Source organism: Gavialis gangeticus, unplaced genomic scaffold (genome assembly GCF_001723915.1).
Source record: "Gavialis gangeticus isolate Ggan-Ray unplaced genomic scaffold, GavGan_comp1, whole genome shotgun sequence".
Classification (NCBI taxonomy): domain Eukaryota; kingdom Metazoa; phylum Chordata; order Crocodylia; family Gavialidae; genus Gavialis; species Gavialis gangeticus.
Window position 1 is genome coordinate 132,128,275 of NW_017729022.1, and position 18,063 is coordinate 132,146,337.

Consider the following 18,063-nt stretch of genomic DNA (forward strand, 5'->3'; position numbering starts at 1 on the left):
GGGGAGGGGGCAGGGAGGTGTGGTCCAAGTAGATGGGCTTAGCAGCCCCCTGTGAAGCTAATGCATTTGGTGGGTGCAGGAATCCTGACCACTTTACAACTGCTTTAAGGCTCTGTGCCATTCACAACAGCTTTAAGGCTCTGAGCCCTGGTTTAGCTCAGGAATCCCACTTCCTGCTCTAGAGCTGCAGCCTTGATTCCTTCTCTAATTTTTTCCTAAAGGTCATTCTGTGTTGCTCTGCACATGTGGAACCCCAGGCCAAACCTTCTCCTGGTTCAAATCCCTCCTCCTGAGTTACTGCTTCATAAAGAACACACACAAAAAAAGCAAATAAGCTAGGGAGAGCTCTTTCCTTTTCAGTGGTTGATGTCTGTTATCTAGAAAACAAGCTCTCCAGAGCAGGGATTATCTCGACATCTGTGCATTGTATAGTATCGAGCGAGCGCATTGTTGGTGTGCAGTGAATAATAAATAATAATCCCCAGTGATAAATGCATTCGCTGCTGGACAATGCAAGATCTGCCCTTCTCTGTTAAGAACATTGCAATGGCAGAACCAAGAGCACCGGAGAGCTTGGAAACAATGATATTCCTCTAAACCTGACACTGAACTGTTCAGTCTTCAAGTGACCCTTGAAGAGATACAGCTTTAAAGACCCACCAATTGCTCATGGCTTAATATTTGCTCACAGGGCTGTAGTTGAACGTCAGTGATGGGTGCACATGACACTAGGAATGGAAAGCAGGGATTCTACAACCACTGTTCGCTAATAATGATATCTGCTATTGGTGGTAGACAGAGAAAACGTACACGTGTTCTGGGAAAAAACTGGTGCTGGTGAAGCCCAGGCATGTTTTACTTATAGAGGGAGGCTGATGCTGCCACTCTTCATCAGGCTGAGTAGGACTTTGCCCCACTGATTTCTAAAGGACCAATTGTAGAACCAAGTTCTATGACCCAGGAGCAAAGGAGGCAGGATGCAGCCCTAAAGGCAGTATGCCAGTCTTTGTGGGCCTGTGCTAAAACTTCCTGAAGTCAGTGAAATTCTGCACGTGGACTTCAGTGAGTTGTGGACCAGACTACCTTGGTGGAAACCCTGGCACCACTGAAGGCAATGGGAGTTTCATAACTGCTTTCAGTGGATCCACTGTTTCACTCTGGAAGCCTTTTATGGTGTTCTTTGCACAGATTCTTCCCCTTCACATCCACAGTCACATAGTTCTTCATTATTGCTTCTTAGAAACCCATGCACAGAGCAACGAAGGATAAACTGTTTCCCTCCCATTATCCCAACAAAACTAAAGAAAAAAAAAGAATAAAACTGGGTGAAAAGAAAACTCACTCATGTCTTCAACGTTCAATCCACATTGCTGGGTGGACTATCACTATTCGATGCTATATACATATATGGTTTGCTTCATTCATGCAAAGTGTTACAAGTACCGCAACAGCATTCCCAAACAGGAGCATGAGACAGGAGCAATGCACTGCGCCGGGCAGGGAGCAGATGGCCGATGAAAGGAAAGCCCACAAGATTCTTTTGAAACTGAAACTGAGACTTGGACGAAGGATTTGGACACGCGTCTACAGAGCACAGACGGGAGGAAAGGGAGAGCTCGCTGATTTTGTGGGTGGGTCTTTGGAGGGTCATATGCTGATCGTAAGACAGCCCAAAATAAATAAGGAAAAAGATCGCCCGGTTTTTTCAAACCCCAGTGTTCTAATAACTGGCTAATCAACAGGGCGTCAAAACAAGAATGGCAGCAGGCTTTACGGTATATTCTTAGAAAGCTCTCACACCCCTGACCTTCCTTGTTCAGTCCAGACTCTTGCTTTTCTCCAATGGGGACAGATATGCATGTTCTCAAGTCATGAAGGCAAATAGATTTTTGTAAGAAAGTCATGAGCTATCTTATTTCTCTCTTTCCCTGGTTCACCACTCAGTTTCTTAATGGCCAGTCTGGCCTCTACCTTATCAAAAAAAAAAAGCCCACATTGCATTCAGGCCAATCCTCCCAGGAGAGGGGAAAAAAATAACAAAGGACTCAGTCATTACCGTACACTCTTGCAGGCAGCGTTGCAAAGATGGCCTTGTATCCATGCCTCCTTTAATCGGATGTCGCCCCTGGTTAAGAATCTTGCTGAATTCTTACTCCTATTTAGTACAAAGAATGCTCCAAAGCTGCATTCCATCAGCAGGTAAGTGAACATGGCAAAGGCCTTTTCTTCTTTCTCTGTTCTTTAGACATGTTATATCTATATCTATATCTATATATTTCTCTATATAGATACATATAGATATATATATATATTTACTATCTTTGATTGTTCCTTTAGAAGCCCTTTATGTGGCAGTAGGCTTCCAGAGATGAGAAGAATATGTACAAGAGCCAAAGGAGCACAAAGAGGCTGGACGTCAGAAGCTTGGCAGTCCGCGGCCCACCCAGCTCACCTCCAATTTCAGGTCTCCGGCGGTAGAGCAGCACACCCACACTGATAAAAGCAAAAATGGTGAAGAGGGTGACGGAGAAAGCCAAGTTGCCAGGGGAGACACGGAATACTTCCCCATGGGCTGCACGGTAGATGGCAGCGATGGACCAGGCCACCCCAATCCCCAGGAAGACATTCACAGCATTGCTCCCTGTGACGTTCCCAATTGAGGCGTCTGCATATTGATCCTGTGTAGCAGCCACTTTGCTGGCGAACGTGTCTGCAAGGGAAAATGGGAAACATCCAATCAGTCAGTGATGCACCAATACATGTGTAATTCCTAGACTATGAATACCCCTTGGGTTTATACTTCCCCCTAACTTCTAGCCACATTCCCCATACAGTGCTGCTTCACAGGCTGCCCCCTGAATGAGATGTGGTCCTGCCCAGTGATGCACACACCCATAAGGCAGCAGAGTCATAATTCCACCTGCAAGTTTCACATTATAATTTCCTGATGTTTGAGGGCTGCAGTTTTCAACCTTAACTTTAATTTACGGAAAGTTTTGCGGTTTGAGTTTAAAAGACACTGCCTGGTTTCTCTTCACTCCTATCCCTTTTGTTTTCATATTGCTTTTCATTGTTTTTATATTTCTTTTCAAGAAATACTGAAATGTTTGGCTGGAAATGTTGACAATTTCACATAGAGAAACTTCTCCCATTTTCTTGGCCTGCTCTGCTTGCTTTTGCTAAAGCCACCCCTTTGCCTTGCTTTCTTCTGAAGATTCAAGCACATGCCACTGTGGTACAGTCTCTTCCCCTACCACTAGCCACCAAAATGCCTGATGGGAAAGGCTTTAGCACAGAGGTGGGCAATTATTTTGGCTCAAGGGCTGCTTAACGAATTTTGGTGAGTTGTTGAGGGCTGCAAGGGTAACTCCACTCCTTGACAGGTGCCTTGCTCCCTGGTCACCATCTTGGGACCGGAAGTCCTGCCCCCCTAACCTTTGCCACTGGATGTCCCTCCCCTTGCCTGGGAAGGGGGTTTGCCAACTTGGAACCAGTAAAAAAAAACCAGATTGTATACTAAAAATCAAACATCCACAATAACATATTTAATTTTATTTTAAAAAGATATTTTTGTCCTGATTTGTGCGTGTTTGCTTTGTGTAAATAAAGGCAACTGCATAGTAGTTCAAAATGAAGTCCTACTCTTGTATATTGTGGGGGGTGTGGGAGGGTATGAGTGGGTAGTTATGGGGTTTGTGGGGTGTGTGGAGGGGGAGTCGGGATGTGTGTGTGTGTGTGTGGTGGGATGTATATGGTCAGCAGTGAGCAGGGCTCCTCCCAGAGGCCCATGAGTGTGTGGGGGGAGGTGCATGTGGGGGGGTGCAGTGGTTGTGGGGTGTGTGATTGTGTGTGGGGGAGGGTGTGATTGTGGGGTTTGCAGGGGAGAGTTTGTGGGTACAGTGGGGTGTGCATGGGAACCTCTGTGTGTGCCCCCAAGCCAGTCAGCCCCTGCCCCCGCCCTGCAACAGCCCAGAGCTCACGTGCCCTGTGGTGCCTCCCCACTGCTGCCAGCAGCATGCAGTCCCTGTGCCATAAGCCTGCCCCAGACTCACCCCTGCTGGAGCGGGTCAGACAGACTATGCGTACAGCCCTGACCTGGCCCCTGAGCCTGCTCTGCACCACCCACCCGGGGCATGTCCCGATGCCCCCTGGGCACACAGTGGGGCTGTGGTGGCTCCTTGCTGGACTGCCTTTCTAGACAGCCTCTGGTCCCAGACCCACAATAATGGCGAGGACCCATTGGCAATCCCAACCTGACCCACCCCGTGCCTCCTGCAGACTCGCCTGCTCATGCTGAACAGCTGCAGCAATAGCAGTGTCAGTGGGGCAGAAGTGTGCTCAGTGTGGGGGAAAAGCAGCCCCTCCCCCTCACCATTGTCCTGCACTTCCTACAGCAGTTTGGCAGAGCCCATGCTGGGCTGCCCTGTGGCTTTACCAGTGTCACTGCCGTCTCTGCGCTGCCCGGTGGGGCAGCGGTGGCAGCACAGAGCATTCATAGATTGTGAGGTTGGAAGGGACCTCAGAAGATTATCGGGTCCAGCCCCCTGCACCAAGCAGGAAAGGTAACTGGGGTCAGGTGACCCCAGCAAGGTGACTGTCTAGTCTTCTCTTGAAGATTTCCAGAGTAGGTGATTGCACCACCTCTGAAGGGAACTTATTCCACAGTCTGGACACCCTGACTGTGAAGAAGCTTTTCTTAATGTTGAGCCTGAATCAGTCTTCTAGGAGTTTGTGGCCATTACTCCTAGTTTTCCTCTAGGGTGCCCTGGTGAACAGTTGCTCACCGAACCCTTGATGTACTCCGCTAGTATACCTGTAAGCTACTACCAGGTCCCGTCTCAGCCTTCTTTTCTTCAGGCTGAAGAGTTCCAGATCCCTCAGCCTTTCCTCATAAGGCTCACTGTGTGAGGCTCTGATCATACGGGTGGCCCGTCTTTGGACTCTCTCAAGCTTGTCCATGTGCTTGTTAAAGTGTGGTGCCCAGAACTGGACGCAGTACACCAGCTGCGGTCTCACCAGTGCTGAGTAGAGCAGAAGAATCACCTCCTTGGTCTTGCTGGAGATGCATTGATTGATGCATGCCAGAGTATTATTTGTGTGGCATAGGAGATGCAGGGCAGCCCAGCATGAGCTCTGCATGGCTGCTGTAGGCAGCACAGGCAGCAGTGAAGGGGAGGGGCTGCTTTTCTCCTGCGCTGAGCACACTTCTGCCCTGCCGGCACTGCTGTTGCTGCAGCTGTTCAGCATGAGCTGGTGAGTGCGCAGCAGACTCAGGGTCGGTCAGGGTTGCACGTGGGTCCCTGCCATTACCGTGGGGCTAGGGCTACGGCAGTGGTAGCCAGATGCAGCTGCCACTGCCTGGGCTGCCTAGAAAGGCAGTCCAGCTGCAGAGTTGCCTCAGCCCTACTGCCTGCCCAGGGGGGTGGCAGGATGCACCACGGCTGATGGTGCCTGGGCCAGGCAGGACCAAGGGGCCCACTGTAGGTTAAACAAAGCCCCTCTGTGGGTCGGATCTGGCCTGTGGGCCATATTTTGCCCACCCCTGCTTTAACATATCAAAAAGATGAAGAATGGAGTTTACTACAGAGGGTAAGTACCTACAGGAGGACAAAAGTTTGGATAATTACAGGCTCTTTAAATGAATTGGGAAACACCTGAAATAAATGGCGATACCCAGTGGCTGAAAGCTGAAGCCAGACAAATTCAAATTAGAAATCAGGTAGAGCATTTTAACAATGAGGGGATGTAACTTTGGGGGAAAAAATGCCAGAAGACGTGATGGATTTTACCTGTTTTGGCACTTTCAGCTCAAGTATGGATACCTCATAGGAAGATGAGCTTTTTTCAAACAGAATGTTCACCGAAGGCCAATGCAAGACAGCAAAAGCTGGAGAAAACTAAAATACCTGTCACATTCAGGGGGTCAGCCCATATGATCTAATAGTCCCTTTTCTCCTCAAGTTCTATGCCTCTACTTAGCTTGCCTATTAGGCTTGAGGGAGGGGATTTATGAGAGGCTGGTCTGAAAATCCAAATTAATGATATTATGTCCATTTTACCCTTTTGACACTTTTGCTGACTTCCTCAAAAAAGCCTAATGGGTAGGAGAGGCTTTACAAAAGCCATGGTAGATTGCCCCTGTCATGTCATGTTTCTTTCAGCTTTTCATACTTACATCTTTAATTATATTTTCAATTAATTTGCCTTGTTAATTATTCATATGCTTTGTTCAGGCGGGGAAGCTTCAGTAATAAACAAACACTCATATTTCAGACCCATTATGGTGAAAATAGTCTCAGTGAAAGACTGTCCCCAATATATAATTGGATCTATTGTGTATTAAAGCTTATGGGCAAATTAGGGACTTTCTATGTCATGTGAACACCACCAATGAAAGACAATGCCAGGAACTGTTCAGGAATATGACTACTTAATGCATTTCTTTGTTCCCAGGTCACCTTGGGTAAAAGAAGGTGCAGGACAGCTTGGAAAAAGTGATTATTTATAATTTCATTTTTTATTTTTACTCGCTGAGAGTTTCTCCTGAGCATGCTCTCTCCATGGGGTTTGAAGGTGGAATTATGAAGTTACATCTGGCAGGAAGGATCCCTTTCCATGTAAATGGAAACCCAAGTTCCAATAAATATAATATGAAGGTTAATTTACAGTAAAAATCAAAAGATCACTTTACTCCTCAAAGCACCAAGGTGGAAATTTATAAAATTTCCGCTCTTCCCTCTCCCCCCCAGCAATATTCCTGCATTATCATTGGAGCTTCTCAAATTAATAATTATAGTTTATAAGTGATGTAAAAATTATTCTAAGCTTCTCCATGCCTATCTGTGCTGCAGTCACATGAGTGCCTGTTTGATGCTACATTACAATCATTCTGCATGAAAGGGGAATGGTATAAAACATGCTTAGGCTGCCTGACAGATTAGAGGTATGAGGAAAAGGAGATGGCTCAAACCTTCAGAGGACAGCTGTTTTCCTTTGTCCTTAGAATCTGGTGTGTACATTGCATTATTGCAGCACAGACCAAGGAATCCCTCAGGTTGTAAAGTAGTGGGGTCTGCACTTTGTAACAACGCTATACTGAAATCAGTGGGCATCAGGTTATCATGTACTTTCATACTCTCTATGTACTCTCTATGTGTCGGTCTACATCCTTAGGTATCCAAGTACCTTTCAAAATCTATTCAGGACTTTCAGGCTGTCTGTATCTGAGCCAAGATTTCAACCTAGGTAGGTCTCCTTGGCCCCAGCCCAACCCACCTGAAGCCTACTGCCTATGAAAGTTTATGCAATGCATCTCTGATTTAGACAGCCTAGAAAGGTGCAAATCTATTCTGCCTTCTGCCTAACCTTAGACTAACACAGCTAACTACCTCTCTCTCCACAGCCCAAAGCCATAATCCCAGGACCAGGCTTCCTCTACATTACCTCTGTTTTCCTCCTAAAATTTAGGAACTAAATTTTGGGTAGGAAATGCTATGTCATATCTTGGTTGCAGAACCATGGTTTTGATTTACATAACCATGTTTTTGGCTTCTGGTTAGATGGTCAGTGTGGGAATGCTGAGGCTTATTCTCCCCTCTCCCTTGAAGTTGTTTGGTACTGATACGAGTAGCTCCTGATCAAGCTGTCCTTACAGGGGAGGCATGTTGATGCAGAAGTCCTCAGCCAGCTGCACTGCTTGGAAGTGCTATTCTGGGTGACTCCCCAGCAAAGGAGTGGGCAGTGAGTAAGTATCCAGTCCAACTGTGCAGGCAAACCCCTGCTTACCTTTCAGAACATGAATAATTTACTCATTAATGGGACTGCTTATATGCTTAAATTCCAGGAAGGAAGTGAACAGCCCTGACTGCATCTGAGCCTATAGGTTCAGCATTATCTTGTTTTCCCAGGATGTTGCAGGGGAGCATCCCCTCATCCTTGTCAGTTCCCCCCAAAACAGATGGGCATGGGAGGATGCCATACACTGTAGGTGTCAAAGATATAGCCTGCAGAACCATATTGCTTAGCCTCTGGGTCTTGGAGTTGACCCACAAGCAGCATACCAGGCATGCCACAGGGCCCCATGCACCATCACAGTACCTGGTCCAGTTTGTGTCCCAGAGTGGTGGAGTGGCCGCCATGTGCAGCACAGCCTTGGAGTGACCAAAACAGAACTGAACTGCATGTGGCACCTACTCTAAGATACACGCTGGATCCAAGATATAGGGCTGGTCCATGGGTCCAATCTGCAGGGATGGATGAGTGTTACATCCCTGCCATACACAGATATGTGCCATCTCTTCACAGTAGAAAACGTTTAGAGTTCACATGATGCTCTTGTGAAGCAGGCTGCAGCTACTAAGAGTCCTGTGTTCTCTTCCACCTTCCCAAGTACCTAAACTAAAGACACCAGAGTTTTGCAATAGCTTGGTCTCTCCATGTGCAGTTTCAAAGTAATGGGTAGTCTGTGTTACATCAGGTGATCCTTTCAAGCATGGAGGAAAGTGACCATCTCCAATACCTAATCTGAAATGGCATGACAAGGGACAAGCACTATCTTGTTTAGTTACTCCTTCTGCATGTTTAGCTATGAATTAACAAGTGACTGGGGGCCCAATAGAATGAGATCACAGAACTGGATTTAGCACCTTTGGCCAACACCATTCTCAAAGGTGGCCATATACTTGCAATTAGGAATTAACACAATTGTGCATTCTTGTAGATATTCCGTTGTTGTTTTTAACAGATGGAACATAATTAGGCCAGATATTATATACTTCAGTTTTTGCCTCTTGGTAAGGGAAGATGGTTTAAAAAAAAAGGGTCTTAACTTTTCATTGTACGGGCTCTGAATCAGATAGAACTCTTCATCTGAACTCCTCCCCTCATGTAATTTATGCGCCTGATTACTTTTTCCAGTGCCAAGTTGAACAGGATCAGAGACAGGCAATCTCCCTGTCTCAATCTGATTCTAACTGGGAAGGGGGTCTGATTTTCTTCTATAAGTGCAAATTCTGTTTTTTGATTCATGCATGAAAACTTTAATGAGTTCAGTTAGTTTGTTGGGAATTCCTAATTCAGCTAATATGGCCCAAAGGCTTTGTCTGTGTATGCTATCAGAGGCTTTCTGGAAGTCTATGAATAGAACATGTACACTTTGAATATACTTCCATTTTTTCCTCAACTATTTGTCTTACTGAAAAGATTTGGTCTGTTATCAACCTAATCTTCTGGAATCCACATTGGTTTTCTCTCAGAATTGTTCTTCCCATATCTCTGGTCATTTTACTGAAAAAAACTGTTTTTCTTGAAGGCCCATGTCCTGGAGTCATGTGATTGTGAAATATTTTTATTTAAAATAGACAGGAGGTATGCCTTTAAAGAAAAATCAAGACATGTAACACCTAAAGCTTCTAAAACCAGGAGGCACCTACAGAAAATGCCCTGATTTAATATTTTGTTTAGTTTCATGATATTTAAGGCAACCACAAGACTTTTTGGGGCCTGATACTTGATATTTTGCTGCTCAGAGTTGGCACTACTGTACACAATCCAGGTGAAGCTTGGTTGGGCTGCCTCTGATCATGTTCTTCTGGGACATTACTATGCTTGGTGCACAAGCACTCTGCTATATCCCATCCTGTGAAGGACAGTGAAAAGCTGTGAAGTATGGAAGAGCAGGGTTATTTGTGTCACCCCTTGAACTTACTGCAAAACAAGGGATTAGCAATAGAAAGCACAGGCTCCTTTTGTGCCTCCCCTCAACCTCCTTTTCAGTCTCCACTAATCAACACAGCTTTTGAGGCTATCTAGTAATTCAGCCAGGGACATGTCTCCAAACAACTGGTATCAGAAAACATTTTAGCTGTTCCACCGGAAGCAATTCCAGCAGCTACTCAAAGTCTGCAAACTCATTTTGATGCGTATGGATCAAAGTCAAAGCCAGGCTCATCAAAGGGGTGGAACAAGAGAACCATAAGTGTACAAAAATGTGTAAGAGATCTGAGAGATAAGATTAAAGAAGCAGAAGTTCAGAAAGAAAAACAAGGGCTTCAAGCCGGGCAGTGATTTTACTATTACATGGAAAAACTCCAAAATCTACAGCAATATTACGTATTTTGGGAGAGAGAAAGGGTACCTGAAATAATTTTTAGGTACCAAATTCCAATTATCCACACCTTAGATATTTTTTTAATATTTTGTATGTCTTTTAAATCTACTCTTGTTTAATCAATGTCTGCTTTATCTGCCAACAATGTTGGCTGCATTGGCTCTAGCACTGCCATGTGGCTGATATGTGTATTCTGACTCCAGCATGGAGGGGGGAAAAATGTACTACTTATAGATAAAATAATATTTGTTTTTTCCCAGTGCCAGAAGAAGCACAGTGTAAAAGAACCGTTGTCTCTAGAGTTCTATGTTTTTCTTATAGTTTCCAGCAAAATTCAAGTTTCCTCAAGATCCTTAAAAGATTTTTTTTTTTAAATAAAATGAGCAGGATGCAATTTTTTTTTTAACCAACACAATTAAGTAAAGAAGACACTGACTGAAATGGAAATTCTCCCCCATGAGGATGTGGAAGATAATTCTTTGCTACCTGATTGCAAGAGGCTGCTGGATTTTAACTCTCTCCTTTTCTTTCCCTATTTTTATTTACATGTTGGCTATCAAACTGGTGATGTATCTGGCTGTTACTTTCTAGGCCTAGTTGTCACAGGCCCAGTTCAGATCACTTTGGGGAATGGACAAATAAACAAGTTGTAGCAAATTAAAAATGTGCCTACTTTTACCCCCTGGTGGCTTAGCCATATTTTGCTGAGGGGGTAATTTCCTTAGTTCATTCAGCATTCACTTACCCTGGGCCAGAGCAGGCATATGGATTGTTATTGGACACTAGTACACATGACAAAAATTGCCCATTTTTGTATTTTAATTGCTTCACACTTTACATATATGGGGTTTTTTTGCAAATTAAATGAGTTTGTTACATTGCAGACTAAACCACATCCCCATGTAGTTTAGTTTGCAATGTTGCTACTTTTAATGTTGCAGCCTTTAATCTGACAGGTTGCCTCCTGGCCACCGGACAGCCAGGCTGAAGGGAGAAGTGGCAAGGGGCCCGATACTTTTTTATTTCCCCCTCCCCCCACACAAAGCCTGCCCACCTCTCCTGCAGCTGGGGGGCAAGCTGCCAGTGGGCTGAATGGCCCCTGAGCTGCAGGGGGCCCCAGTTCTTCCCTCTGTGGTGGTGGCACCCCCTGGGGCTGCCTGGGTGGGCTGCTAGCAGGCCAGATGCTGCCCCAGCTTGGAGGCAGCACCCACCAGATCCAACTGTTCCTTGAGCCTGCCAGGGCTTCCAGAGCACTGTGTACTGTCCTCACCGCCTTCCCACTGCCTGGGACCAGCTGGGAATGGGCTGACTTGCCCCTGGTGCAGCAGGAGGAAGTGGCAGGAGGCTGGCTGGGTGTGCTGGCAGCTGAAGAAGGCGGTAGGAATGATGCACAGGTGCTGAAAGCCCGAGCGGGCTCAGGGAGGTTCGGGCTTGGTGGGCTTTCAGCGCACTGTGCATTGCCCCACTGCCTTCTCTGGTCATCAGCACACTCAGCCACCCTCCTGCTGCTTTCCCGCGCTGCCTTAGGGGTAGGCTCCATTGGGGGGGAAAAAAAAAGTGTCGAGAGGCCTGATTCCCCTCCCCCCAGAGCCTGCTTGTGGCCATGGGGTGAGCTGCCAGGGGCTCTAGTCCTTCCCTCCACAGTGGTGGCACCCCCTGGGGCCATCTGTGCAGGTTGCTAGCAGGCTGGGGGCTGCCCCTGCTCAGGGAGCATTTGGATGGGGCTGACCCACCAGCATCTTGGCCCCCAGCTGCGGGCAGTCTTTGTGGAAAAAGGATCAGGCCCTTCGCTGTAACAGTGATGGAAGCCCCTAAATTGAAATGGTAGGCTTTTAATCATCACAATTAAAAACCTACCATTTCAATTTAGGGGACTAAACCCCTGTCACGTGTACAAGCGCCCATCATGTCCTGATTGCTATATAGCAAAACTAAAATCCTACATGCAGCACTTTACCAGAGACAGGGCCTGACCTCAACCTTAGAGATGAGACTCTCGATACTCTTGGTTTAGAAAAATTTAAACCCAGCTATGTTTTTGCAAAACCATCCCTTACCCCAAACTCTTTTTGATGCTGGAAGAAAAACTTTATCCAACCTGCATGTTCCTCCACTTGAGGATTTTGAAAAATACAGACTTCAGCTCTGATCCAGGCCTGCTTGCAGTATAGCAAACACAAAATCTGAATAGGGAGGTTTGGCAAAAGTGAAACACAGGGTCCTTGGTCCATTTTTAATTAGCACAAAGCATAATTTGCAGAAACTCAGACCTGCCTCTGTCTGCCATTTACTCCCTTTGACAAAGAATGCCAGCACTGCCCATTTTCAGCTATCAGGAGGCAGGGAACATGGTGTATGATTCTCAGACATCCTAGGATTGGCAGTAGGAGGTGTTCCTTGAGGAGACTGCTGGCTCACTGAGCCCCAGGACTGGGTGATACCATGATCTGATCTGCAGCAAGCCTGCACACCTCTTTACTTCACTGAGTGTGACCTGGAGTTTTGAGGGGAACCCATGAGCTCAGGGATGACTTTTCCCTGATAACCTACTGTGACAATGGAACTGCCTTCCCCCAAATCTTAAACAATGGCTGGTGCCAGGCACTCCCCTCCTTCTCTCTGCTCCCTGGAGGACATATCAAGATGACAAGGCAGCAGACGACCCATAGCTGGAGTGGGAGGCGTCTCAACTCTTCTCCTCAGCAAACCAACAGCAGCCACTCTCCTTCAGGATACAACCTGAGAATGGGAGCAGCAGGGCAGGGAGTCCAAGACAGTTGTGACAGAGAGACATGCCTGGTCTGGAGAAGCTGAGAGCACAGGGGCTCCTGCTATCCTTTTTCTGCAGTATTAATGGTTCTGCTTCCCTCTGTCCTGTACCTCCTCATCTGTCTTGTCTCCAAACCCCCTCTACCCTGCTCAGTGGGAAGATGAGCAGCAAGACAGATGAAGGCACACTGCTGATTTGCACAATAGTGTGACACGGATGTTGGGTTTTACTTTCTAGCCCATCCTTTATACCTTTTAGCTTTCTTTTTTTAACTGCAACAGATGTTTAGTGATGGCTACAGACCATGAAAAAGGACCCGCAAAAGGAACCTGATACTGCAAGCTTTCTATCCCTGGATTCTAGCTGCTGTAGAAGAGACGGGGGTGAAGTATCTGGTGACACCCTGCATTTTGTTGATGGACATCTGGCTGCCAGCTAAGTAGCAGAAATGTGGCAGAAGAATAGGAATTGCTGTCCAGTGCAAATCCAGATCTATCCATTCTTAATGTATAGTAGGAGAGTGGAGAACATGGCTTGGATCTATCATCAGTAGCATCAAAAAGTGAAAATGATACTAAGAACAACAAAACCCAAAAGTCCCTTCTTCCAATTCCACTGATTTTCTGTTTATTCATATATCAGTATTAACTGGACAAAGAGAATCCTCTGGGAAAAGGAAAAATGGGATAAAAATGTGAAAGTGTTGCCAAGCAAAGGGGCTACACCCGGAATGAATTAAGGACATTCTCCGTTTTAAGGGGACTTAAAAAAACCCTCCCAAAACACTCTAAGTGCAGTTAATTTCATACCCTTTTTAGGTGTGGAAAATATATACTGGTATATATAGACAGTGCAGAAAGGAAAAGCAGCGATCCATCCTCCTTTAGCACTATATGCAGCACCTGAACTTTCCTCTCTCAGGAAGAAAATGTGGATTGGCTGCTGTTTCCACCACTACTATCAGTTACTCATGGTAAAAAAGACTTTAGAAAAATACTGTTTTCAAAATATGCCAAGCATGGAAGGCCTGGGAATCCCAAGGTGAAGCTATGTTTTAGGTAACCCACTGTCAACAAACACTGTAAAGGACAGAAGCACACTGCTATGATTTCCTATATGGTGGTCATGTTACAGGCTCAATTGCTCTTCATGGAGACCAGGGCAGTTACCCATCCCCTGCTAGTGCTGCACCCCCCTCCCAAGACGCAGCACAGGGGAAGGACAGGAAAGGTCCTGGCAGGGAATTAATTATTATTTTTTTTTACCTGGTACCGAAGTTCCAAGTGCAACAAACACAACTGCAGTCACAGAATCCTTCAGGCCGATGGTGCAGCCAAAATGGGATGCCAAGTCCCCAATGAAAGCCGTCAGGAGGCCAATCATCAAGATGGAGACGACAAAGCAGGCCCAACCATTCCAGTAGTCTGTGGGGGGCACAAAGGCAAAAAGGACCTTCCAGAAGACGGTCAAAAAGTGCATCACATAATCGAAACAGGAGGGCAGCTTCTCTTCCCCACATTCATCATCATCATCATCTTCTCCTGGAAAAACAAACACCATAGTCCAATCAAGTCCAGTACTTTAACAACATGATCATGCTTCTTTCCCACTGCTAACATGAGGATGGCTAGGACCACCACACCTTAATAAAATATAACAGTTAATATTGTTTCTTGGACTAAGTACTGATTAAGTACTTGACATCCACTGCTGCCAGGAGAAAAGCTTTCTGGTTTGAACTGATATAGCCCTGTGACAGAAAGGTGGTAGTAGGACACCAGGCATCTGTTGGGACCTGAGGCATGCAGGTATCACTGTTGTACCATTGCCACATTTTCTCTGTAGTTCACAAATTCACTGTATCAGCAGGTGCCAAATGAGACTCTGCTTTGTGTCAATCACTATTGGGTGAACCCAATAAACAGATATGCCTCTCATAAAGATAAACACGACCAAATGTTTTTCATAGATCAGGATTATTATTTACTAGTCTTTGACTAAATTCAGGGCTGGTCATTGGATTCAGGGAGTGAAGAGGCTGCCAGGGGCACTGATTTACTACCATGTTTACCCAAATATAAAATTACCCTGAATTTAAGACAACCTCCCAATAATTAGATTTTATACATGGAAAATTTATAAATTTCTTACAACTTTCCATGTATGAGATCTAATCATTGGACGATCATCTTAAATTTGCAGGTGGGGGGTGGGGGGAGAGGTAATGGGGCGCAGCAATGAGACAGGAGATGGCAAGTAGACAGACACTGGGGAAATCAGTAAGGGGTACGTGGCAGGGCAGATGGTGGGGGGCAGTAATGGGGCAGGCAGTGGGGGTGGTAGGGAACAGGCAGTAGGGGGGCAAGTGGTAAGGTAGTTGGTAGGGTCCCCTCCTGAAGCCTTAGGCTGCCCCAATTCCCCTTCCCCTGTGCCCCCCTTCCCCTTCATACTGCTTCTGCCCCCTGCAGACTCAGGTCTCCATCCCGCCCTTCCGCTTGCCTTCTCCCCGCTCCAGAGCCTCTCCCCCCTGCCTGTCCCTCCATCCCCACCCCACTTACCTTTGCCCCATGCCAGCAGGCTGTCCCTGCTGTAGCCTGGGACACAGAGCATGGCGCCAGCCCAGCCCCACAGCAGTGGCATGGTGCTGGCACTGCAATTACAGGGCTGGGTAGGAGCATTTGCTCCACGCTCCAGGTTTCAGTGAGGACAGAGTCTGCTGGAGTGGCGCAAAGGTAAGGAGGAATATGGGAGAGGAGGAGAGAGGGGGGAGAAATGCCAAAGGGGAGGACTGGAGACCACAGGGGAGAAGTGGCTGGGAGTGCAAAGGCAGTGCGGGGTAGGTAGCAGCTGTGGTTCTGGCTCCAGCTCTAACCCCTACTCCTTGCCGCTTTGTGCTCAATTGTAAGGCAAGGGGCTTTTTCCCCCCAGATTAAATAGGGGGTAAACTTCATCTTCTAATTGAGTAAATATGGTACATCTAGCCTTTCACCAGCTCAGAATATATAATTGCAAGTATCTGAGTGCCCATGAAATGCTGCAGTGCTTAATAATTGGTGTCTTAATTAGGTGGGAGGCTGCCCATTCCCTGCCCTGATGACAGGGGGCACTATCTGTGGCTCTGAAAACCTCCCCTACACCACAGCCCATGCCTTGCAGATGGCATCCACATGATATAATCATAACCTACCCCACGACTGGTGCTCCAGGGTCTCACAGGGACTCTCCCTCCCTCCCTGGAGCAGCAGGTCATTGTGCTTAACCTTTGGGTCTTTCTTTTGACCCACTCAGCTGCCTTGCGATGGAGGACTTACTGGGGTCAGGACTCACCCCTAACTCTCTGGCTGAGGCCCTGCACTTGGCCTCTGGCCCAACTACAGCCTCAGGCATCCATGAACATGCCTTGGCCTATTCCCCACTCCTGGGGTTCCTACTATGCTCACTCTGCAGCCTCTATACCACGCCCCACCCTGAGATCTTCTCAGCATCTTCACAATCAGCTACTCACAGAGCTGGCCCTGGCACTGCCCTTCAGGCTTACTCCCAGTTTGGCCCTACTCAACACACCCCTGGGACTGCCTTTTAGGCCTAGTCCCTGTTCAGCCCTACTCAGCCCCCCTCATGCACAGCCCTTCAGGCCTACTCCCCTTCAACCCTGCTCTCTGCGGGGCCCCCTCCACCCCTGCCCTCTCAGGGCATTCACAACGGGTCTCTTCCCTAGGGCCTCACTACACTGCCTTGTCTCAGGGCATTGGGGTCAACCACCCCCCGTAGGCTCAGGTGGCTCTCCACTTGCCATGCCTGGCCCACCACATTCACTACTCAGGGTCTTGCACCCCCTCACAGGCTCAGGTGGCCACAACCATGCCTGGCCCCACTACTGCCTCCAAAGCCCACCCAAAGATGGAGGCTGGGATTAAGGTGCCCCTCCTTGCCTTTCACTGGGGAACTAACTGGCATGGCATTTCCTGGGGGCTCCCATACCACCAGGAGCCCCACCAGGCCACCCTTCCTCAGCAGGGCGCAGTTTTAGGTTATGGCCCAGGACCAAGAGCCTCCTGCTCTTACCTTCTAGACATTCCTGCTGCAGCTCAGTGAGGAAATGTTTCTGCCTGCACTGGCAGCAGCAAACTGCAGCCTCTTTATACCTGGTTCCCCAAAATGACTGCCACCATCAGGCACCTGGTAGTTGCCTGACTCTGCCCTTAAGGTGCCCTGACACACTAAGGGACCAGGACCTCTCCAACCTCTGCAAGAGAAGACTGAGAGGTGATCTTGTGACCACCTACAAATTCACTGGGGGGTGGGGGGCAGGAGGGGCAGCAAGGAATAGGAGATGCTGTTTACCAGGGCACCCCTTGGAATAACCAGAAACAATGGCCACAAACTGATGGAGAGCAGATTTAGGTTACACATCAGGAAGAATGTCTTCATGGTAAGAGTTACCAGAATCTGGAATGGGCTTCCAAAGGAGGTGGTGCTCTCCCCTACCTTGGGGGTCTTTTAAGAGGAGACTGGACAAGCACCTAGCACTCTTTCCTGCCCAGAGCAGGGGGTTGGACTCAATGATCTACTGAGATCCCTTCTGACCCTAACAACTATGAAACTATAAGACAATTGTAAGAAACTCCTAAGCTTCTGTATAGAACCAGCAGAATCAGCACCCAGAACACTGGCATAAGATGAGGCTGGAGTAGAAATGGTGTAGTGTGGGTTATGGGCTTCCCTTGAGACAGATATAGCGAATTTAGAGCCTGGGGCACTGGTTGAACTGGAACTGCACTTGTGCCGAATGTTAGTGGGAAAAACAGCAGAAAGACAAGAGAAGTGGAGAGAGAAGGCAGCAGAGTCAGACGACCCCAGCTAGGTGCTTGTCCAGTCTCCTCTTAAAAGATCCCCAAGGTAGGGGAGAGCACCACCTCCCTTGGAAGCCCATTCTAGTCAGATAGCCTATTTTATGGAAAACTGAAAAGCATGTGGTTATATCAGGGTCACTCCTCACTACAGAGTGAGGAGTGACCTTACAGAGGCAGGGGTTGTACACTGGTAAACACCACAGCAGACTCCAACAGTCATTTGCTTGCCTCCTGAAACCTTTGCTTAAAGAAAGATGCATTTGGTGTCATTTCTTTAACAGTACATCTCAGTACTAGTATGATTTCATGGGCAGGTGACCGGAATATGTTAC

General features: G+C 47.2%; 1 protein-coding gene across 1 annotated transcript; it reads right to left on the reverse strand.

Annotated features, from left to right (window-relative positions):
- Positions 1-216: 216 nt before the first annotated feature.
- LOC109296696 (sodium/calcium exchanger 1-like) lies at positions 217-14,453 on the reverse strand. The gene is made up of 2 exons (XM_019516198.1): positions 14,144-14,453; positions 217-2,710 (listed from the first exon to the last, which is right to left on the reverse strand). Exons 1-2 carry the CDS (start codon positions 14,436-14,438, stop codon positions 2,334-2,336), a joined length of 672 nt encoding a protein of 223 aa, XP_019371743.1. The 5' UTR covers positions 14,439-14,453; the 3' UTR covers positions 217-2,333.
- Positions 14,454-18,063: the final 3,610 nt, after the last annotated feature.